At 46.2% G+C, this 24,310-nt stretch overlaps 1 protein-coding gene across 1 annotated transcript in view; it reads right to left on the bottom strand.

Annotated features, from left to right (window-relative positions):
- LOC110492418 (fibulin-2) overlaps nt 1-24,310 on the bottom strand; it is a 48,305-nt gene that overhangs the window by 6,921 nt on the left and 17,074 nt on the right. Inside the window, exons 3-10 of the mRNA XM_036947393.1 lie at nt 23,008-23,122; nt 22,243-22,372; nt 20,489-20,699; nt 16,847-17,071; nt 13,764-13,868; nt 12,898-12,999; nt 788-925; nt 3-146 (exon numbers count right to left, since the gene is read on the bottom strand). Of these exons, the coding sequence (XP_036803288.1) occupies nt 3-146; nt 788-925; nt 12,898-12,999; nt 13,764-13,868; nt 16,847-17,071; nt 20,489-20,699; nt 22,243-22,372; nt 23,008-23,122 (1,170 nt within the window). The remainder of the gene's footprint in view (nt 1-2; nt 147-787; nt 926-12,897; nt 13,000-13,763; nt 13,869-16,846; nt 17,072-20,488; nt 20,700-22,242; nt 22,373-23,007; nt 23,123-24,310) is intronic.

Genomic DNA, 24,310 nt, shown 5'->3' with positions numbered 1-24,310 from the left:
ACCTATGCATCTGGCTCCGTCTGGGCTGGCATGGTAACCCCGGCTACACATTATGATCTTCCTCTGGCAGCTGTAGGATCCCACAGTGTTGATACAGTTAAAGCCTGGACTGCAGGGCTGGCCCACGACACCACATTCATCTATGTCTGATGGATGGAGAGGGTGATGGAGGGAGGAGAGAGGGCGGATAGACACAAGGTTGGAGACAGAAGGAGGGAGGTAGGGAGGTAGGAGAGAGGAAGGATGGACACCGAGGGAAGAGAGAGGGTTGGAGACAAGAGGGAGGGAGGGACATTTTGAGAAGGGAAGATAGAAAAGGAAGAACAGAGGACCACGGGAGGACAGAGTCCGAGAGAGATGGCAGCCAGTTAGTCACACTGTGTTACTCAGAGGCAGACATACATCATACACTCCCATTCCCTGGGATCATTTTGGTGTGTGTTTCCCTCTATTTTCTCATCTTCTAACCCTGCCTTTGACTGTTTTTCAGTGGTTCAGAACTGCCTCGACATGCCCCAGTTCCTGTCCCCCAGGCTCATTCCTCAGTATCAGAATGTACTGACTGGAGGAAGGTTGGCTTTCATCCACCCCACTGCTGCCCACTCTGCTCCCCTCTGACCCCCCTCCTGTGTGGCATTCAACCCCTCTATACCTGGTCTGGGTATACCTTTACATTTATATTGACACACTGTTATAGTTATATTCATAATGTTACATTCATACTATTACTCTTGTTAACAGTGGCCCAGGTCTGCACAGCCCAGTTAGTCCCGACAGCCCCTCTTACCAATGCAGTTTCCATGTGTGTCCTGTGTGAAGCCCATGGAGCAGCGAGGTTTGGCATTACACCTGAACGAGCCCTCACTGTTCACACACTCAAAGCCTGGCCCGCAGTTATGAGTCCCCTGAAAACACTCATCAACATCTGCAAACAGAGACAGGAATAAGCAGGATGCATATTAGAAATGAAATCTAATGTATGACAAATTATGTAAAAACATGTTTGGTTGGTGATCTATTGTCAGTTTGTAATCAATCTATTGTAATCCATTAAGTTGATTAGAGAAGTAAAACTCATATGTTGCAAGCCTGTTAGAGTGTAATGTATACTGAAACCACTGGGTGTCACTGTGTTACTGTGGCTTTGAGACAGCAGCTAGAGCACCCCTAAATTAGCAGATAAATCATTTCACATAGATCTATTTAAACACTCTCCTTCCCCTTTAAAGAAAACAATCAACAGTAAAAAGGTTAATTCTCCAACTTCAGAGAGGATCCTAGGAATGTTTCCCCCACCAATCCTCCTCATTACATTAGCACAACAACAGATACAGCTTCTTATTTCTCCATGATGAATCACCTCCAATGAGCCAGCCTGTCAGACCATAGTTATGTGCATTAGTCTTCCTATTCTCTGGTGCTTGTATCTGTGACTGTAGAGAGCAGTGAGTTCCCCCAGAGCAGAGCTCCTTACAGCTCTTTCACCTGTCTACACTGGGATTCCCCTGATGTCAATCATCCTGACACATCTGCTGTTGTACACAGCCTTGTCACTGCAGAGAAATCACATCTGTCATAAACAGGGCTTAGAGAGTGAACTTCTCTCTCTCTCTCTGTGTGTGTGTGTGTGTGTGTGCATGCAGAAAACAAGTGTGTGTGTGTGTCTTCCTCTGTGCATGAAGCCACATGTACTGTACGTCTGTGAGGCTCTATGATCCCTGTAGGGACCTCATTCGGTATGTACCATGTTAAAGCCTCAGCTTGGCCCCTGGGAAGGGCAGGGCTTCAACTAGCACATTAAGACAATCCTGGTCTTGGCACGGCTGGCACAGGACTGAGTGAAGCTCTGACAGACCCAGACACACTGAGACAGAGAGAGACCGCGATCAGGGACAGGAATAAACGTGTGAGAGATTGGCAGGGTGCTCAGTCGCAGTCAAAGCAATACTATAGGAAGGTAATTGGCTCATGACAAATCAAGGAGGGAGCTGTCTCGACAACCTCACAGAGGCGAGGGAGTTCACTCTACCCAAGCAGGGACAGCAATTATTGGATAAGAAATTGGGGAACACAATCAACTCCTGGAGTAAGCAGTGAGGAGAGAATTTGCTTTGTAAGATGAAGGAGGGGAGGGGACTTCAGTCGATGAGAGGGGAGTTTAATTGATGTGAAGTAATTGGGCAGGGAATTGAAAGAGGAGTAGAAACATAACAACACAGTCTCCATCCCACACTCCAACCAGCCGACAGAAGTGGCAGCAGTTATGAGCACCGTGTTTAAATGCTCATTTGGTTGACTCACTGCTGTGCGAGTTTCATTTCCGTTGAAGCCCAGAGCAGCTGTAGTCCCTACTCTAACACCCTCTAACAGAGCAGCTGTAGTCCCTACTCTAACACCCTCTAACAGAGCAGCTGTAGTCCCTACTCTAACACCCTCTAACAGAGCAGCTGTAGTTCCTACTCTAACACCCTCTACCAGAGCAGCTGTAGTCCCTACTCTAACACCCTCTAACAGAGCAGCTGTAGTCCCTACTCTAACACCCTGTACCAGAGCAGCTGTAGTCCCAACTCTAACACCCTCTACCAGAGCAGCAGTAGTCCCTACTCTAACACCCTGTAGTCCCTACTCTAACACTCTCTACCAGAGCATCTGTAGTCCCTACTCTAACACCCTCTACCAGAGCAGCTGTAGTCCCTACTCTAACACCCTCTAACAGAGCAGCTGTAGTCCCTACTCTAACACCCTCTAACAGAGCAGCTGTAGTCCCTACTCTAACACCCTCTAACAGAGCAGCTGTAGTCCCTACTCTAACACCCTCTAACAGAGCAGCTGTAGTCCCTACTCTAACACCCTCTAACAGAGCAGCTGTAGTCCCTACTCTAACACCCTCTACCAGAGCAGCTGTAGTCCCTACTCTAACACCCTGTACCAGAGCAGCTGTAGTCCCCACTCTAACACCCTCTACCAGAGCAGCAGTAGTCCCTACTCTAACACCCTGTAGTCCCTACTCTAACACCCTCTACCAGAGCATCTGTAGTCCCTACTCTAACACCCTCTACTAGAGCAGCTGTAGTCCCTACTCTAACACCCTCTACCAGAGCAGCTGTAGTCCCTACTCTAACACCCTCTAACAGAGCAGCTGTAGTCCCTACTCTAACACCCTCTAACAGAGCAGCTGTAGTCCCTAATCTAACACCCTCTAACAGAGCAGCTGTAGTCCCTACTCTAACACCCTCTAACAGAGCAGCTGTAGTCCCTACTCTAACACCCTCTACCAGAGCAGCTGTAGTCCCTACTCTAACAGCCTCTACCAGAGCAGCTCTAGTCCCTACTCTAACACCCTCTAACAGAGCAGCTGTAGTCCCTACTCTAACACCCTCTACAAGAGCAGCTGTAGTCCCTACTCTAACAGCCTCTACCAGAGCAGCTCTAGTCCCTACTCTAACACCCTCTAACAGAGCAGCTGTAGTCCCTACTCTAACACCCTCTACCAGAGCAGCTGTAGTCCCCACTCTAACACCCTCTACCAGAGCAGCAGTAGTCCCTACTCTAACACCCTCTACCAGAGCAGCTGTAGTCCCCACTCTAACACCCTCTACCAGAGCAGCAGTAGTCCCTACTCTAACACCCTCTACCAGAGCAGCTGTAGTCCCTACTCTAACACCCTCTAACAGAGCAGTTGTAGTCCCTACTCTAACACCCTCTACCAGAGCAGCTGTAGTCCCTACTCTAACACCCCCTAACAGAGCAGCTGTAGTCCCTACTCTAACACCCTCTACCAGAGCATCTGTAGTCCCTACACTAACACCCACTACCAGAGCAGCTGTAGTCCCTACTCTAACACCCTCTACCAGAGCAGCTGTAGTCCCTACTCTAACACCCTCTCCCAGAGCAGCTGTAGTCCCTACTCTAACACCCTCTACCAGAGCAGCTGTAGTCCCTACTCTAACACCCTCTCTCAGAGCAGCTGTAGTCCCTACTCTAACACCCTCTACCAGAGCAGCTGTAGTCCCTACTCTAACAGCATCTACCAGAGCAGCTCTAGTCCCTACTCTAACACCCTCTAACAGAGCAGCTGTAGTCCCTACTCTAACACCCTCTACCAGAGCAGCTGTAGTCCCCACTCTAACACCCTCTACCAGAGCAGCAGTAGTCCCTACTCTAACACCCTCTACCAAAGCAGCTGTAGTCCCTACTCTAACACCCTCTAACAGAGCAGTTGTAGTCCCTACTCTAACACCCTCTACCAGAGCAGCTGTAGTCCCTACTCTAACACCCCCTAACAGAGCAGCTGTAGTCCCTACTCTAACACCCTCTACCAGAGCATCTGTAGTCCCTACTCTAACACCCACTACCAGATCCGCTGTAGTCCCTACTCTAACACCCTCTACCAGAGCAGCAGTAGTCCCTACTCTAACACCCTCTCCCAGAGCAGCTGTAGTCCCTACTCTAACACCCTCTACCAGAGCAGCTGTAGTCCCTACTCTAACACCCTCTCTCAGAGCAGCTGTAGTCCCTACTCTAATACCCTCTACCAGAGCAGCTGTAGTCCCTACTCTAACACCTTCTACCAGAGCAGCTGTAGTCCCTACTCTAACACCCTCGACCAGAGCAGCTGTAGTCCCTACTCTAACACCCTCTACCAGAGCAGCTGTAGTCCCTACTCTAACACCCTCTACCAGAGCAGCTGTAGTCCCTACTCTAACACCATCTACCAGAGCAGCTGTAGTCCCTACTCTAACACCCAGTACCAGAGCAGCTGTAGTCCCTACTCTAACACACTCTACCAGAGCAGCTGTAGTCCCTACTCTAACACCCTCTAACAGAGCAGCTGTAGTCCCTACTCTAACACCTTCTACCAGAGCAGCTGTAGTCCCTACTCTAACACCCTCTACAAGAGCAGCTGTAGTCCCTACTCTAACACCCACTACCAGAGCAGCTGTAGTCCCTACTCTAACACCCTCTATCAGAGCAGCTGTAGTCCCTACTCTAACACACTCTACCAGAGCAGCTGTAGTCCCTACTCTAACATCCTCTACCAGAGCAGCTGTAGTCCCTACTCTAACACCCTCTACCAGAGCAGCTGTAGTCCCTACAATAACACCCTCTAACAGAGCAGCTGTAGTCCCTACTCTAACACCCTCTAACAGAGCAGCTGTAGTCCCTACTCTAACACCCTCTACCAGAGCAGCTGTAGTCCCTACTCTAACACCCTCTACCAGAGCAGCTGTAGTCCCTACTCTAACACCCAGTACCAGAGCAGCTGTAGTCCCTACTCTAACACACTCTACCAGAGCAGCTGTAGTCCCTACTCTAACACCCTCTACCAGAGAAGCTGTAGTCCCTACTCTAACACCCCCTAACAGAGCAGCTGTAGTCCCTACTCTAACACCCTCTACCAGAGCAGCTGAGACCCATCTCTCTCTCCATTTCCTTCCAGTAGTCAACAACAGGACTTTAACAACTTGATCATCTCATAGCTCTATCTCAGAGCACACTGGCTGTGGATAAGAGCCCACAGTTAGCGTATTCTGCCAAGTGTGGGCAATGGAAATAATGATGAAGGCTGTGAGGTTTCTTTTTGGGTTGGAGCATTGTACATTCTCCACCGACATAAACACAAGTCAAGTGAGATTTTCGTATAGAGGGTATGCAGGCAAAACCTAATGCTAATATCTTGTTTATAATCATATTCAGCATCAAATAGACTTGTTCGTGTGGTCAGTTAAAAAATGGTGTCATTACTGTACTGTAACTTACATGAAGCATGGTTCAAGATCTAATTGGCAGCTCCCAATCTCTGACTCGTAGTCACTCCCATGGGTGGCAACTGTGATTGTTTAGTTTTACAATGTGCTTTCCTCACATTGTGAAAGGTCAAATTAATACACACCAGTTGTTGTGTTGCTACTAGTTACAACTAACTATACATGGGTCTACTGGAGAGTGAATGATTTGGCTGTTGTACAGTTTGCCGCTACTGTTCTGTCTCCATACCTTCACAGACGTCGTTGTTGATCTGGTAACCCAGAAAACAGGTGATCTGACACACAAAACTACCAGCCGTGTTCACACATCTCTCATTCATCTGACAGGTATGAGTGGACATCAAACACTCATTGATATCTGTGTGAAAGGAGAGAGAGGTGGAGAGAAACCAAGAGAGACACTGAGAGAGACACCAAGAGAGACACAGAGAGAGAAACCAAGAATGAAACCAAGGGTGAAACCGAGAGACACCGAGAGAGACACAGAGAGAGAAACCAAGACAGACACCGAGAGAGAAACCAAGGGTGAAACCGAGAGAGACACAGAGAGAGACACCGAGAGAGACACCGAGAGAGACACCGAGAGAGAAACCAAGAGAGACACCAAGAGACACCGAGAGAGACACAGAGAGAGACACCGAGAGAGACACCGAGAGAGACACAGAGAGAGACACCGAGAGACACCAAGGGTGAAACCGAGAGAGACACCAAGAGAGACACCAAGAGAGACACCGAGAGAGACACCGAGAGAGACACCAAGAGTGAAACCAAGGGTGAAACCGAGAGAGACACTGAGAGAGACACCGAGACAGACACCGAGAGAGCAACCAAGGGTGAAACCGAGAAAGACACAGAGAGACACCGAGAGAGACACCAAGAGACACTGAGAAAGACACCAAGGGTGAAACCGAGAGAGACACCAAGAGAGACACCAAGAGAGACACCGAGAGAGACACCGAGAGAGACACCAATAGTGAAACCAAGGGTGAAACCGAGACACCGAGAGAGACACCGAGAGAGACACCGAGACAGACACCGAGAGAGAAACCAAGGCAGACACCGAGAGAGAAACCAAGAGAGACACCAAGAGAGACACAGAGAGAGACACCGAGAGAGACACCAAGAGAGACACCAAGGGTGAAACCAAGGGTGAAACCGAGAGAGACACAGAGAGAGATACCAAGGGAGACACCAAGACAGACACCGAGAGAGAAACCAAGACAGACACCGAGAGAGACACCGAGAGAGATACCAAGGGAGACACCAAGACAGACACCGAGAGAGAAACCAAGAGTGTAGGAGGGGAGATACAAAAGCAAAAAGAGAGAATGAAAGCATGAGACAAGATGGAGAGAGAGGGGAATGGGATGGAAATGGTACATCAGAGTAAGTGAGGGAAATAGAGGGGGAAAGTAAGCACATTGGAATACCCTAGTCGCCCCTAGTCCTGTTAAATTCATGGTGTAACACAGGGGCAGTCCCAAATAGATTAAGCAGCCTGGCCTCCACAGAGGGAAGGGATTGGGGGCACAGCCACAGGGTGTAAGTCTCACACAATGAAAGATCTGTCAAAACACTGCACCACCATGTCACAACAGAACAATCCACTGCCACCAAGGAGGAAGTCTCAGTCTGCTAGAAGCGATGGCTTATCCCTTCAATATGGAATCCGAGCAATCTCTAACAAGGGTGGCGTAACATATGCTTTTCTACGAGATGACTTAAACAGATACAGTAGCTCACTAATCAGCTTCATGGTAACAACCATACAATCCCATATTGTCTCAACTAGTAGACGTGTAGTACTGTAGGGACAGTGTGAGATCACAAAGATAGAAACACATTTAATCACATAGTGGAGCCTGCCTCCAAGTATAAGGCTCTGTTAGTCTGCAGCCTGGTGTCTTCGCCTCCAATGTCACTGTGAGAAAGGGAATTAGTACTCTGGTCAGCAATGTACATGCATGCTCTGCCCACCTGAGGACTTTTCCATTTCCTGGGTTTGAGGAGTGTAAAATCCACTTGTCACTTAAATCTGGATTGATTGCTTTCATTTTACTCTGGTGACTCTTTCCAACTCTTGCTTGTGCCAGTGGTGTGTTCCCGTTAATGTAATGACTGGGGAAACCTTTGTAATGACCTGTTAGTGTGTTCCCATTAATGTTACCTGTTAGTGTGTTCCCGTTAATGTAATGACCTGTTAGTGTGTTCCCGTTAATGTAATGACCTGCTAGTGTGTTCCCATTAATGTTACCTGTTAGTGTGTTCCCATTAATGTAATGACCTGCTAGTGTGTTCCCATTAATGTTACCTGTTAGTGTGTTCCCATTAATGTTACCTGTTAGTGTGTTCCCATTAATGTTACCTGTTAGTGTGTTCTTGTTAATGTAATGACCAGGGACACCTTTGTAATGACCTGTTAGTGTGTTCCCATTAATGTAATGAATGACCTGTTAGTGTGTTCCCATTAATGTAATGAATGACCTGTTAGTGTGTTCCCGTTAATGTAATGAATGACCTGTTAGTGTGTTCCCATTAATGTAATGAATGACCTGTTAGTGTGTTCCCATTAATGTTACCTGTTAGTGTGTTCCCATTAATGTTACCTGTTAGTGTGTTCCCGTTAATATGTTATTGGTCACATTCACATGGTTAGCAGATGTTATTGGTCACATTCACATGGTTAGCATATGTTATTGGTCACATTCACATGGCTAGCAGATTTTATTGGTCACATACACATGGTTAGCAGATGTTATTGGTCACATTCACATGGTTAGCATATGTTATTGGTCACATTCACATGGTTAGCAGATGTTATTGGTCACATTCACATGGTTAGCATATGTTATTGGTCACATTCACATGGCTAGCAGATTTTATTGGTCACATACACATGGTTAGCAGACGTTATTGGTCACATTCACATGGCTAGCAGATTTTATTGGTCACATTCACATGGTTAGCAGATGTTATTGGTCACATTCACATGGTTAGCATATGTTATTGGTCACATTCACATGGCTAGCAGATTTTATTGGTCACATACACACGGTTAGCAGACGTTATTGCGAGTGTCACAAAATGCTTGTGCTTCTAGTTCCGACAGTGCAGTAATATCTAACATGTAATCTAACAATTCCACAAAAACGACTTAATATACACAAATCTAAGTAAAGGGATGAAATAAGAATGTATACATATAAATATATGGATGAGCAATGACCGAGCGGCATAGGCAAGATGCAATAGATGGTATATATAAGATACGGTATATACATATGAGATGAGAAAGGCAATATATGTAGATATTATTAAAGTGACTAGTGATCCATTTATTAAAGTGGCCAATGATTTCAAGTCAGTATGTAGGCAGCAGCCTGTCTGTGTTAGTAATGGCTCTATAGCAGTCTGATTGCCTTGAGATAGAAGCTGTTTTTCAGTCTCTCGGTACCAGCTTTAATGCATCTTCTGGATGATAGCAGGGTGAACAGGCAGTGGCTCGGGTGGTTGTTGTCCTTGATGATATTTTTGGCCTTCCTGTGACATCTGGTGCTGTAGGTATCCTGGAAGACAGGTAGTTTGCCCCCGGTGATGCGTTAGGCAGACCTCACTACCCTCTGGAGAGCCTTACGGTTATGGGCGGTGCAGTTGCCATACCAGGCGGTAATACTGCCCGACAGGATGCTCTCGATAATGCATCTGTAAAAGTTTGTGAGGTTTTAGGTGACAAAACAAATTTCCTCAGCCTCCTGAGGTTGAAGAGGCGCTGTTGCGCCTTCTTCACCACGCTGTCTGTGTGGGTGAACCATTTCAGTTTATCCGTGATGTGTACGCTGAGGAACTTAAAACTTTCCTCTCCACTACTGTCCCGTCAATGTGGATAGGGGGGTGCTCCCTCTGCTGTTTCCTGAAGTCCACGATCATCTCCTTTGTTTTGTTGACGTTGAGTGAGAGGTTGTTTTCCTGACACCACACTCCAAGGGCCCTCACCTCCTCCCTGTAGGCCGTCTCGTCGTTGTTGGTAATCAAGCCTACTACTGTTGTGTAGTCCGCAAACTTGATGATTGAGTTGGCGGCGTGCATGGCCACACAGTCATTGGTGAACAGGGAGTACAGGAGTGTGCTATGTACGCACCAGTGTTGATGATCAGCAAAGTGGGGATGTTGTTCCCTACCTTCCTGACCAGGGGCGTCCGGTCAGGAAGTCCAGGACCCAGTTGCACAGGGAGGGGTTGAGACCCAGGGCCTCAAGCTTAATGATGAGCTTGGAGGGTACTATGGTGTTGAATGCTGAGCTGTAGTCAATGAACAACATTCTTACATAGGTGTAATCAAGAGCCAAGAGTTGTGATTTTAAATTGCATGGGTATCTTTCTTGACACACTTGTTGAATCAGGCAAGAGAACATGATAACAATGGTAATTAATAATTAGCGAGGCAGTAGAGCGCAGGTAGGCCTAGAGACAAGTTTTTGGTGGTTGCAGCCCACTCCTTTATATTAATGTATTATTGTATACAAATACACCCAGTGTATATGCAAATAAGGCACATTTCATTTTAAAGTCACATGAGGTTGGTGGCACCTAATTGGGGAGGATGGGTTTATGGTAAAGGCTGGAGCAGGATGAGTGGAATGGTATCAAATACATCAAACACAAACATAATTTGTTTTCGAACAGGACAATGACTCAACACAACTCCAGGCTGTGTAAGGGCTATTTGACCAAGAAGGAGAGTGATGGAGTGTTGCATCAGATGACTTGGCCTCCACAATCACCCAACCTCAAATCAATTGAGATGGTTTGGGATGAGTTGGACCGCAGAGTGAAAGAAAAGCACCCAACAAGTGCTCAGAACTCCTTCAAGACTGTTGGAAAAGCATTCCTCATGAAGCTGGTTGAGAGAATGCCAAGAGTGAGCAAAGCTGTCATCAAGGCAAAGGGTGGCTTATTTTAAGAATCTCAAATATTAAATATATTTTGATTTGTTTAACACTTTTTTGGTTACTACATGATTCCATATGTGTTATTTCATAGTTTTGATATCTTCACTATTACTCTACAATGTAGAAAATACTCAAAATAAATAAAAACCCTGGAATGAGTAGATGTGTTCAAAGTTGTGACTGGTAAGGTACAGTGCCTTGCGAAAGTATTCGGCCCCCTTGAACTTTGCGACCTTTTGCCACATTTCAGGCTTCAAACATAAAGATATAAAACTGTATTTTTTTGTGAAGAATCAACAACAAGTGGGACACAATCATGAAGTGGAACAACATTTATTGGATATTTCAAACTTTTTTAACAAATCAAAAACAAAAAAATTGGGCGTGCAAAATTATTCAGCCCCCTTAAGTTAATACTTTGTAGCGCCACCTATTGCTGCAATTACAGCTGTAAGTCGCTTGGGGTATGTCTCTATCAGTTTTGCACATCGAGAGACTGACATTTTTTCCCATTCCTCCTTGCAAAACAGCTCGAGCTCAGTGAGGTTGGATGGAGAGCATTTGTGAACAGCAGTTTTCAGTTCTTTCCACAGATTCTCGATTGGATTCAGGTCTGGACTTTGACTTGGCCATTCTAACACCTGGATATGTTTATTTTTGAACCATTCCATTGTAGATTTTGCTTTATGTTTTGGATCATTGTCTTGTTGGAAGACAAATCTCCGTCCCAGTCTCAGGTCTTTTGCAGACTCCATCAGGTTTTCTTCCAGAATGGTCCTGTATTTGGCTCCATCCATCTTCCCATCAATTTTAACCATCTTCCCTGTCCCTGCTGAAGAAAAGCAGGCCCAAACCATGATGCTGCCACCACCATGTTTGACAGTGGGGATGGTGTGTTCAGCTGTGTTGCTTTTACGCCAAACATAACGTTTTGCATTGTTGCCAAAAAGTTCAATTTTGGTTTCATCTGACCAGAGCACCTTCTTCCACATGTTTGGTGTGTCTCCCAGGTGGCTTGTGGCAAACTTTAAACGACACTTTTTATGGATATCTTTAAGAAATGGCTTTCTTCTTGCCACTCTTCCATAAAGGCCAGATTTGTGCAATATACGACTGATTGTTGTCCTATGGACAGCGTCTCCCACCTCAGCTGTAGATCTCTGCAGTTCATCCAGAGTGATCATGGGCCTCTTGGCTGCATCTCTGATCAGTCTTCTCCTTGTATGAGCTGAAAGTTTAGAGGGACGGCCAGGTCTTGGTAGATTTGCAGTGGTCTGATACTCCTTCCATTTCAATATTATCGCTTGCACAGTGCTCCTTGGGATGTTTAAAGCTTGGGAAATCTTTTTGTATCCAAATCCAAATTAAACTTCTTCACAACAGTATCTCGGACCTGCCTGGTGTGTTCCTTGTTCTTCATGATGCTCTCTGCGCTTTTAACGGACCTCTGAGACTATCACAGTGCAGGTGCATTTATACGGAGACTTGATTACACACAGGTGGATTGTATTTATCATCATTTGTCATTTAGGTCAACATTGGATCATTCAGAGATCCTCACTGAACTTCTGGAGAGAGTTTTCTGCACTGAAAGTAAAGGGGCTGAATAATTTTGCACGCCCAATTTTTCAGTTTTTGATTTGTTAAAAAAGTTTGAAATATCCAATAAATGTCGTTCCACTTCATGATTGTGTCCCACTTGTTGTTGATTCTTCACAATAAAATACAGTTTTATATCTCTATGTTTGAAGCCTGAAATGTGGCAAAAGGTCGCAAAGTTCAAGGGGGGCGAATACTTTCGCAAGGCACTGTATATATGAGTGCATTATAAGAAAAAAGTGACATTTAACACCGGAATTCCATTCATTATGTCCGTGCCAATTCAATGTTTTTTTGAGCTATAATTCAGTCAATACCTTCATGCATTGTCCAACTGTTGCATTTATTAGAATAGCTTTAAACAATTACGATGACCGTGTCTAATCTGGTACACAGAGAGCAGCTCTACTCTGCTCCAGGGGCACTGGGGGGAGACTGAGGAGAGACTGGAGTCAGTGACAGCCATTCAGAGACTCTGCACGACTGGAACTGCTGAAATACTGAGCTGGTGTGTGTGTGCGTGCGTGCGTGTGTGTGTGTGTGTGTGTATGTGTGTGTGAGCGTGTGTTTCTTTTTTCTTACCTTCACAGGATTGTCCGTCAGCCATCAGCGAGAATCCAGGGAAACATGAGCAGCCAGGTCTACCAGCCACTGAGGAGCACTGTTGCATACAGAGGCCATTTCCTGCTCAGAGGGTCACAACACAGCTCAACATCACACCAAAACACACCACAACACAACAGTAGTCAAGGTGACATACGTCACAGGGGGCCAGCCCTGTGTGTGTGTTATATAACCTCTGTGTGATTTACTGTATCCCTGTGTACTCATTTCCTGTTTCCACTTTGACCCCTGACCTGTTCGGATTGTATTTCCTCCTGCGTCCCAATGGAACGGGATCCCCACCCTGGAATTATGGAGCCAAACACACACACCCTGAGGAGACCCCCACTACATACTATGCTGGACTACATGGGGATGGCTGGATACTTCGCAATACACACAGGAGCTTTGTGGCCTTTGATGCAATCTTAAAACTTGTATGTGACATTTAAAAGTACAATTGGTCAAACATAACTAAAATGGACAAAGGCGGTTAAAGTATTTAACTGAAGGAGGAAACGTCTGTCATGTGAAGGAATGTGACATGAATTATACTAGAAGGGTGCATGACTGAAAATCTTCTAGGCTTTGTGCTCTCTTAGGGGACTAATGGGTGTCTTCATTTACCTTTCTATTCAGTACCAAATATTCTGTTCCACTATGGTTCCTCTAATGCTGTCGCGCCATCATAATGGGACTCCTTCCACACACTGATTCCAGACATGCATTTGGGTTCTTCTATCAAGACTAATGACTGATTTTAAGGTATGAAAACACAGTTCATGTGGTCTGCCAGGTCTACAGTAGATAGGCACCACTCTGGCCTACTGTCAAGTTCTACCCACCCTCACAGGGGTTAACAGAGGTTGGAGTGGTGGAGGGTGCGGTGGAGGTAGCCTCAACCTCTGTCCTGTCATCCTCTCTCAACTTGTTCTCTTCATCTACCGTCTCTGTGAAAACAGAAATAAACTCATCACGGAAAGTACTAATTAAACAGTATAACCAACAAACCGCCCAGTCATCCTGTCTTGGTGGTTAAAGAGAGAGCTGTGAAATGCCTTCAATTTATCCACAGATATGAGGCTAGGCGGCAACAGGGCACAGATGAAAGTTGCCTTAGAGACAGAGTTGAGGCACGACAGGAAAAGGCTTGGCCTGCAGACAAACCTGTGTTTTTATCAGCCTGCAGACTCACTGCACCTTTCTGTAAAGTAGGGCTCACATTAGATTCCTGTTGAGACAGGCTTGTGCTGGTGAAAGCCCCATTCGATAAATGTATGGCACACTTACAGTAGCCTAGAGTAGGTTGGAAATACCTGAACATACTTTATTTACTAGTCTAAATGTATGAAGGCTACTGAAGGCTACTGAACTGTGAAGAAAGGCTTTATCAAAACAGTATGAGATGTGGGGGCCTCCCGGGTGGCGCAGGGGTCTATGGCACTGATCAGTGCTAGAGGTGTCACTACAGATCCGGGTTCGATCCCAGGCTGTGTCGCAGCCGGCCGCGCCCGGGAGACATACTGGCAAAAAAGTATTTGGGGCAAAAAAGTATTTAGTCAGCCACCAATTGTGCAAGTTCTCCCACTTAAAAAGATGAGAGAGGCCTGTAATTTTCATCATAGGTACACTTCAACTATGGCAGACAAAAAAAGAACCAGAAAATCACATTGTAGGATTTTTTATTAATTTATTTGCAAATTATGGTGGAAAATAAGTATTTGGTCAATAACTTTGTTATATACCCTTTGTTGGCAATGACAGAGGTCAAACGTTTTCTGTAAGTCTTCACAAGGTTTTCACACACTGTTGCTGCTATTTTGGCCCATTCCTTCATGCAGATCTCCTCTAGAGCAGTGATGTTTTGGGGCTGTTGCTGGGCAACACGGACTTTCAACTCCCTCCAAAGATTTTCTATGGGGTTGAGATCTGGAGACTGGCTAGGCCACTCCAGGACCTTGAAATGCTTCTTACGAAGTCACTCCTTCGTTGCCCGGGCGGTGTGTTTGGGATCATTGTCATGCTGAAAGACCCAGCCAACGTTTCATCTTCAATGCCCTTGCTGATGGAAGGAGGTTTTCACTCAAAATCTCACAATACATGGCCCCATTCATTCTTTCCTTTACACGGATCAGTCGTCCTGGTCCCTTTGCAGAAAAACAGCCCCAAAGCATGATGTTTCCACACCCATGCTTCACAGTAGGTATGGTGTTCTTTGGATGCAACTCAGCATTCTTTGTCCTCCAAACACGACGAGATGAGTTTTTACGAAAAAGTTATATTTTGGTTTCATCTGACCATTCTCCCAATCTTCTTCTGGATCATCCAAATGCTCTCTAGCAAACTTCAGACGGGCCTGGACATGTACTGGCTTAAGCAGGAGGACACGTCTGGCACTGCAGGATTTGAGTCCCTGGCGGCGTACTGTGTTACTGATGGTAGGCTTTGTTACTTTGGTCCCAGCTCTCTGCAGGTCATTCACTAGGTCCCCCCATGTGGTTCTGGGATTTTTGCTCACCGTTCTTGTGATCATTTTGACCCCACGGGGTGAGATCTTGCGTGGAGCCCCAGATCGAGGGAGATTATCAGTGGTCTTGTATGTCTTCCATTTCCTAATAATTGCTCCCACAGTTGATTTCTTCAAACCAAGCTGCTTACCTATTGCAGATTCAGTCTTCCCAGCCTGGTGCAGGTCTACCATTTTGTTTCTGGTGTCCTTTGACAGCTCTTTGGTCTTGGCCATAGTGGAGTTTGGAGTGTGACTGTTTGAGGTTGTGGACAGGTGTCTTTTATACTGATAACAAGTTCAAACAGGTGCCATTAATACAGGTAACGAGTGGAGGACAGAGGAGCCTCTTAAAGAAGATGTTACAGGTCTGTGAGAGCCAGAAATCTTGCTTGTTTGTAGGTGACCAAATACTTATTTTCCACCATAATTTGCAAATAAATTCATGAAAAATCCTACAATGTGATTTTCTGGAATTTTTTTTCTCATTTTGTCTGTCATAGTTGAAGTGTACATATTATGAAAATTACAGGCCTCTCTCATCTTTTAAGTGGGAGAACTTGCACAATTGGTGGCTGACTAAATACTTTTTTGCCCCACTGTATGAGGAGGCGCACAATTTGCCCAGCGTCATCCGGGTTAGCGAGGGTTTGGCCAACTGGGATGTCCTTGTCCCATCGCGCTCTAGCAACTCCTTGTGGCGGCCGGGGGCATGCACGCTGGCCCCGGTCGCCAGCTGTACAGTGTTTCCTCTGACACATTGGTGCGGCTGGCTTCCGGGTTAAGCGAGCAGGGTGTCAAGAAGCAGCGCAGCTTGGCGGGGTCGTGTTTCGGAGGACAAATGGATCTTGACCTTCACTTCTCCCAAGTCCGCACGGGAGTCGCAGCGATAGGACAAGATTGTAACTCCCAATTGGGGATAAAAAGGGGTAAAAAGTACACAAAGAAATTACAATAAAAAATGTAGAAATGAGATCTGAATAACAATTATCAGTCTGAATCAGAGACAGTAGGCAGGAAGCAAGGAAAATCATATGCTGTCAAAAGTGTGGACAAATATAGACAGATAGAGTCTGGCAGGAGTCTGAAAACACAGAAGGCTGTTAATCATACTGTTGAGAGAGTGGCTGTGAAAAATGGTTTAGCACAAAGGTACTACACTCAGGAATCAGTCATCCTTCACTGGTTGTATGTAATTAAACATAACTGTTCTTTACTTTAGTTATTAGCCTGGGAGCCAATCTGTTTTTATCCAACTTGTCATCGTATTGCCAATTAAGGCTACTGTGTGCCGTTATTCAAGGCCCAAACAGACAGGCAACCAGGCTAATAGCTATGTGGTCTTGCACATACAGTATTGTGGAGTACTGTACAGTGCATGGTCTGACATATTCTAACAACCTAAGAGTAGTTTTCCTTTACCTGGCACACAGCTGACCGCGTCCTTCTGCAGTACATAGCCAGGGTAGCAGTCACACCTGAAGGAGCCAGGGGTGTTGATACACCTGTGGTGGCATAGTGTTCCCTGGTAAACCTGGCACTCATCTACATCCTCCATCTCAGGAGGGCCCTCCACCGTGTTCTCCCTCTCCTGCTCCTCCTCCTCCCCAATGGAGAAGGCCTCTTTGGGGAACGGACTGTCTGACACTACAGGACAAGGAGAGAGGGCTGTCACTAATAGCCTAACCTTTATGTTGTCCAGTAGAATAGAGTCAAGTAAAGCAGAAGGTAACCAAGGCAGAGAATACAGATCTGGAACTGTATCTTATTTTTTAAAACTGCATTGTTGGTTAAGGGATGGTAAGTAAGCTTTTCATTGCAAGTTCTACACCTGGTCTACACTGGAGCATGTGACAAATACAATTTGATTTGTATCTCTCATAGAGGGGTCTATAGTAGTTCCCATCCTCACTCTGGCAGGGCAGTGAAGTGCACAAAGTGGGGAGATTCCACTACAAAGCCTCTCTTTAGTAAGGAGAGGTAGAGTAAAAAAGGTTTTCTTTTGTTTAACTGCCTTTCTTTGACAGGACACTGGTGTGTGTAGTATGTTGGCAGGACAGTGGTGTGTGTAGTGTGTTGGCAGGACAGTGGTGTGTGTTGTTAGGACAGTGGTGTGTGTAGTGTGTTGGCAGGACAGTGGTGTGTGTAGTGTGTTGGCAGGACAGTGGTGTGTGTAGTGTGTTGGCAGAACAGTGGTGTGTGTAGTGTGTTGGCAGGACAGTGGTATGTGTAGTGTGTTGGCAGGACAGTGGTATATGTATTGTGTTGGCAGGACAGTGGTGTGTGTTGTTAGGACAGTGGTGTGTGTAGTGTGTTGGCAGGGCAGTTGTGTGTGTAGTGTGTTGGCAGGACAGTGGTGTGTGTTGTTAGGACAGTGGTGTGTGTAGTGTGTTGGCAGGGCAGTTGTGTGTGTAGTGTGTTGGCAGGACAGTGGTGTGTGTAGTGTGTTGGCAGGGCAGTGGTGTGTGTTGTTAGGACAGTGGTGTGTGTAGTGTGTTGGCAGGGCAGTGGTGTGTGTAGTGTGTTGGCAGAACAGTGGTGTGTGTAGTATGTTGGCAGGGCAGTGGTGTGTGTTGGCAGGACAGTGGTGTGTGTAGTATGTTGGCAGGGCAGTGGTGTGTGTTGTTAGGACAGTGGTGTGTGTAGTGTGTTGGCAGGGCAGTGGTGTGTGTTGTTAGGACAGTGGTGTGTGTAGTGTGTTGGCAGGGCAGTGGTGTGTGTAGTGTGTTGGCAGAACAGTGGTGTGTGTAGTATGTTGGCAGGGCAGTGGTGTGTGTTGGCAGGACAGTGGTGTGTGTAGTATGTTGGCAGGGCAGTGGTGTGTGTTGTTAGGACAGTGGTGTGTGTAGTGTGTTGGCAGGACAGTGGTGTGTGTTGTTAGGACAGTGGTGTGTGTAGTGTGTTGGCAGGACAGTGGTGTGTGTTGTTAGGACAGTGGTGTGTGTAGTATGTTGGCAGGGCAGTGGTGTGTGTAGTATGTTGGCAGGACAGAGGTGTGTGTAGTATGTTGGCAGGGCAATGGTGTGTGTTGATAGGACAGTGGTGTGTGTAGTGTGTTGGCAGGACAGTGGTGTGTGTAGTGTGTTGGCAGGACAGTGGTGTGTGTAGCGTGTTGGCAGGACAGTGGTGTGTGTAGTATGTTGGCAGGGCAGTGGTGTGTGTTGGCAGGACAGTGGTGTGTGTAGTATGTTGGCAGGGCAGTGGTGTGTGTTGTTAGGACAGTGGTGTGTATAGTGTGTTGGCAGGACAGTGGTGTGTGTTGTTAGGACAGTGGTGTGTGTAGTATGTTGGCAGGACAGTGGTGTGTGTAGTGTGTTGGCAGGACAGTGGTGTGTGTTGTTAGGACAGTGGTGTGTGTAGTGTGTTGGCAGGACAGTGGTGTGTGTAGTGTGTTGGCAGGACAGTGGTGTGTGTTGTTAGGACAGTGGTGTGTGTAGTATGTTGGCAGGGCAGTGGTGTGTGTAGTATGTTGGCAGGACAGTGGTGTGTGTAGTATGTTGGCAGGGCAATGGTGTGTGTTGATAGGACAGTGGTGTGTGTAGTGTGTTGGCAGGACAGTGGTGTGTGTAGTGTGTTGGCAGGACAGTGGTGTGTGTAGCGTGTTGGCAGGACAGTGGTGTGTGTAGTATGTTGGCAGGGCAGTGGTGTGTGTTGGCAGGACAGTGGTGTGTGTAGTATGTTGGCAGGGCAGTGGTGTGTGTTGTTAGGACAGTGGTGTGTGTAGTATGTTGGCAGGGCAGTGGTGTGTGTTGTTAGGACAGTGGTGTGTGTAGTATGTTGGCAGGACAGTGGTGTGTGTAGTGTGTTGGCAGGACAGTGGTGTGTGTTATTAGGACAGTGGTGTGTGTAGTGTGTTGGCAGGACAGTGGTGTGTGTAGTATGTTGGCAGGACAGTGGTGTGTGTAGTGTGTTGGCAGGACAGTGGTGTGTGTTGTTAGGACAGTGGTGTGTGTAATGTGTTGGCAGGACAGTGGTGTGTGTAGTGTGTTGGCAGGACAGTGGTGTGTGTAGTGTGTTGGCAGGACAGTGGTGTGTGTAGTGTGTTGACAAGACAGTGGCTTGTGTTGGCAGGACAGTGGTGTGTGTAGTGTGTTGACAAGACAGTGGCTTGTGTTGGCAGGACAGTGGTGTGTGTAGTGTGTTGGCAGGACAGCGGTGTGTGTAGTGTGTTGGCAGGACAGTGGTGTGTGTAGTGTGTTGGCAGGACAGTGGTGTGTGTAGTGTGTTGGCAGGACAGCTGTGTGTGTAGTGTGTTGGCAGGACAGTGGTGTGTGTATTGTGTTGGCAGGGCAGGTGTGTGTGTAGTGTGTTGGCAGGACAGTGGTTTGTGTAGTGTGTTGGCTGGACAGTGGTGTGTGTAGTGTGTTAGCAGGACAGTGGTGTGTGTAGTGTGTTGGCAGGACAGTGGTGTGGGTTGGCAGGACAGTGGTGTGTGTAGTGTGTTGGCAGGACAGTGGTGTGTGTAGTGTGTTGGCAGGACAGTGGTATGTGTATTGTGTTGGCAGGACAGTGGTGTGGGTTGGCAGGACAGTGGTGTGTGTAGTGTGTTGGCAGGACAGTGTTGTGTGTAGTCTGTTGGCAGGACAGTGGTGTGTGTATTGTGTTGGCAGGACAGGTGTGTGTGTAGTGTGTTGGCAGGACAGTGGTGTGGGTTGGCAGGACAGTGGTGTGGGTTGGCAGGACAGTGGTGTGTGTAGTGTGTTGGCAGGACAGTGGTGTGTGTATTGTGTTGGCAGGACAGGTGTGTGTGTAGTGTGTTGGCAGGACAGTGGTGTGTGTAGTGTGTTGGCAGGACAGTGGTGTGTGTATTGTGTTGGCAGGACAGGTGTGTGTGTAATGTGTTGGCAGGACAGTGGTTTGTGTAGTGTGTTGGCAGGACAGTGGTGTGTGTATTGTGTTGGCAGGACAGTGGTGTGGGTTGGCAGGACAGTGGTGTGGGTTGGCAGGACAGTGGTTTGTGTTGGCAGGACAGCGGTGTGTGTGTGTATGTGTGTGTGTGTGTGTGTGTGTGTGTGTGTGTGTGTGTGTGTGTGTGTGTGTGTGTGCTCAGGTATGTGACACTACCTCTCTTTGGCACTGCGGTCGGGTCAAGCACAGGCCTCTCTCTGAGGGTGTGCAAGCCATCTCCCTCCCCCTCCTCTCTCGCCACCTCCTCCTCTCCCTCACAGCAGGTGAGGAAGACATGGCTGCAGGGGTAGCCCAGGTACTGGTGAGCCTCACAGCGGTGGCCCTCCCTACGGAACCTCAGCCCCAGAGAGCAGCAGCTACAACACTCCTGTTGGGTGGACAGATTCAACATCAGACTGATATATCTACCATATCAAGTGTCTTTCTTCTCTTTCTCTGTCTTAGTGCGCAGCAGGATGTTGTTCAGGCTACATGGAGGAGAAACATAACACTGAAATCGTGACCACTGTGATATAGTGTGGCTGTACAGAAGTATTATATGACTTGAGTTATGTAGGGCCCATGGTGGGGTGGTGAAAGACAATATTTAACATTAGACCAAGGCCTTGAGTATATAATGCCCCCCTACTGTTCTGGGCGCTCTGGGTACTTCCTGGAAGACAGGTCTGATGGCAGATGAATGGCTCTGGAAATCTGGGCTAATACACTACAACTCCACACTACATCACAATGATTTGACTCTCACTGACATCAATAACAGACCTTGAGCTACATAGCAACATTTTTCCAGAAATATCAAATATCACTGCTTTCAAAATACCAGTGTCCAAGCTATTGATCTTGGCAGGATGGTGAAAACAGCCTGAGACATCTCCTGCAGTACTACAGCCTCGTTTCATGAGCGTGAAGCTCATAAATCTGTGGGAACCTTGACCACAAACATGGTCCTCCCTCTCTGAGTTGTCTAAATTGAATAAGAGGTAATTGAGTCACTGAGGGACTCTAAACGGTCCTCCTGATTGGTGTGGTCTTCACTGGCTATGACTAGGGCCAGTGGAAATCTGAAGGGAGGTTTTCTTTTAACTGCTTTTACATTTAATCCATGAAACTGTGGCTATTCATGTCTTGTAGATGCATTTGGTTTGATTTAAATTAATCCTAGGTAGGCTATGTTTGACCTTAAATCATTTCTGGGGACTCCCCCAGCAAATTGTGTTGGCTCTGTCAACAGATCAGAGAATGAGGTAACATAAAATATCTGGCCATTTAACAAACACTTTCATTCCAAATCCAAGCATACCCTGTATATTCAGTGTTAGAAAAGAGGTAGGAGTTGGTTATATACTGTATATTCAGTGTTAGAAAAGAGGTAGGAGTTGGTTATAGACTGTATATTCAGTGTTAGAAAGGTAGGAGGTAGGAGTTGGTTATATACTGTATATTCAGTGTTAGAAAAGAGGTAGGAGTTGGTTATATACTGTATATTCAGTGTTAGAAAGGTAGGAGGTAGGAGTTGGTTATAGACTGTATATTCAGTGTTAGAAAGGTAGGAGGTAGGAGTTGGTTATATACTGTATATTCAGTGTTAGAAAAGAGGTAGGAGTTGGTTATATACTGTATATTCAGTGTTAGAAAAGAGGTAGGAGTTGGTTATAGACTGTATATTCAGTGTTAGAAAAGAGGTAGGAGTTGGTTATATACTGTATATTCAGTGTTACAAAGGTAGGAGGTAGGAGTTGGTTATATACTGTATATTCAGTGTTACAAAGGTAGGAGGTAGGAGTTGGTTGTGGCAAGAACAACATAACTCACTGTATGGAATGTGGCCTATGTCTGAATCAAACCCATAACTCTGGGGCTACAGCTAGCACCACCAAATCAACCAACCAACTCATGGGAACCACATTTACCTTGAAGGAGTCGACTCCACACTGGTCATTGTTGTCCACCTCACAAACAACTCCCTCTCTGGCTGCATTCATACCAGAGAAACAGCGACTCTCCTTCAGAGAGCCCAGACAGCACTGTCTCTGAGCCGTCCTGGCAGAGAGAGACACACCCAGGAGAGATGTTAGAATTTGAGTCAGTGTTTTGACTGTACCTAGACCTAACTGTGGTCCTACACTAGCAGTGTGTTGGCTAGCTGTGCCTCCCTCTGGCCAAAACCAGCATCATCTGGAAATGTTATGGAATCAAATTGGAAGTCTATTAGGGCAAAAATTCACACTAGTACGCTGTGCAATGTAATGTGCGAGGGCCTGTAAAATGTATAGTTTTCATATTGGCACAAATTCTTTATAGATCGTGATCTCATTCACTTCATATTTAACACATCAACCACAAATACAACTTTCATGGAATCATGTCATACAATATTGACATGGGCCCACGAAGCGAAGTCACGTAAGATGCCATTTATAAGATGATCATATTTTACAAGTAGGATAAAAACTAAACTAATGCATAGTTGGCTTGCCGTCAAAAACAAGTTGGCTGAAGCAGAAACAAACTTGGCAGCCAACCATCCCTCACTGGCATAGTGAAAGCAGCAAAGCTGACATTTATAACACACTCTATAACTAAATAGGACAAACTCTGGTCCCTACCAATGAGTAATTCCTACAGAAAAATTGGGCTTCCTAAAACTTGTGTTTAGTGTGTCTCCATGGGCGTACCGACAGATGGAGTGTCTGTCCTCTCTGGGGAGCTCCATGTTGCTGCAGTGGCCATGGGCTGAGGCCCACTTCTCCCCTGTCTCACAGCAGGTCTCCACCAACTCCTTGGAAGAAACTACAGAAACACACACACACACACAAAACAAACACACCAACAGACAAATGGGGTTTAAGTTCAATTTTTTTGAGGGAACACATGAAATTAAAAAAGAAAACTGGCTAACTAAATAGAATGAAGGAGAGATCATCATTGGAGAGGACAATCTCAAACGCTCTAACTATCATTCACGCAATACATCTCACCCAGTCCTTCATGGAAGTAAGGATTTAATGTGTAACATTGTAGTCTATGCAATATCCAAAGATACAGAAATCTGAGGCAGTTTACTGAGAGTGTGTCTGCATCCCAGCTTGCCTGTTACTGCTCCACGTGTCTGCTAGAGTGATTGACTTTGCTCTGAATGTGCTTTGGTGAATAGACTGAATTCACATTCAGCAGCATGAGGAACAAATTATTTTATTATTTTCCACCTCCATCTCCCTCTCTCTGTTTCCCTGGCAGGGAGCACTGTGAAACCTTAGACTCTATAAAGTACACTCCAGAGCCAATGTATACAAAATCTTAGCTTGAAGGCTAATCAGTGTTCAGGCAACACAATATCACCCCATCCAGCACTAGGAACAGACAGAGGGGAAAAAAGAATAATCTCATTTAGAGCCTGCCCAGTGATCATGACTATGATGACTCCAGATCAATGCATTCCAATGTTGATTGGTGTTTCCTGTACTGTACTGTAGTTCTTTGTGTAACAGGGCTTAGTTTGCTGCTAACAGTTTAGCTTCCTCCATTGTCCCGCTGCCCCATTCTGGGCTCGAACCATTGACCTTCTGCTTTGCAACACATGTGACTGCCATCCTTGACAACATTCCAAAGGTTTGGACCACCGAAAAGGTTGTGCACTGAAAATTGGATGGTGCAATCTGAGCCATTTCAAGCTAGCTATGGAATGAGTTCACGGTTCGTTCTTAACTCCGTTACATTTGGACAGACTGAACCTAACCCTCTAGGTCAAAGATGTGTTTCCCAGTGTAGCCATTCCAGCTGAAAAGGTAGGCCTGTAGCCTACAAATACTGTATTTCTCTGGTTGGTATAATTAGGTCAATCTATAATGTGCCTCTTTCCGGCCATTTCTCCCACATGTACTCCTCGTTTGCTACTATTTTTGTTGCTAATGTAACATTTTGCTTACCAAGGCCTATGCTATCGTTAGTCCCATCAATACATCGTTTTTTTGCATAGGG

The sequence above is a fragment of the Oncorhynchus mykiss genome, chromosome 16 (genome assembly GCF_013265735.2).
Source record: "Oncorhynchus mykiss isolate Arlee chromosome 16, USDA_OmykA_1.1, whole genome shotgun sequence".
Classification (NCBI taxonomy): domain Eukaryota; kingdom Metazoa; phylum Chordata; class Actinopteri; order Salmoniformes; family Salmonidae; genus Oncorhynchus; species Oncorhynchus mykiss.
Note: the sequence above shows the minus strand (reverse complement) of the source record. Positions and strands in the feature narration are given on the sequence as shown.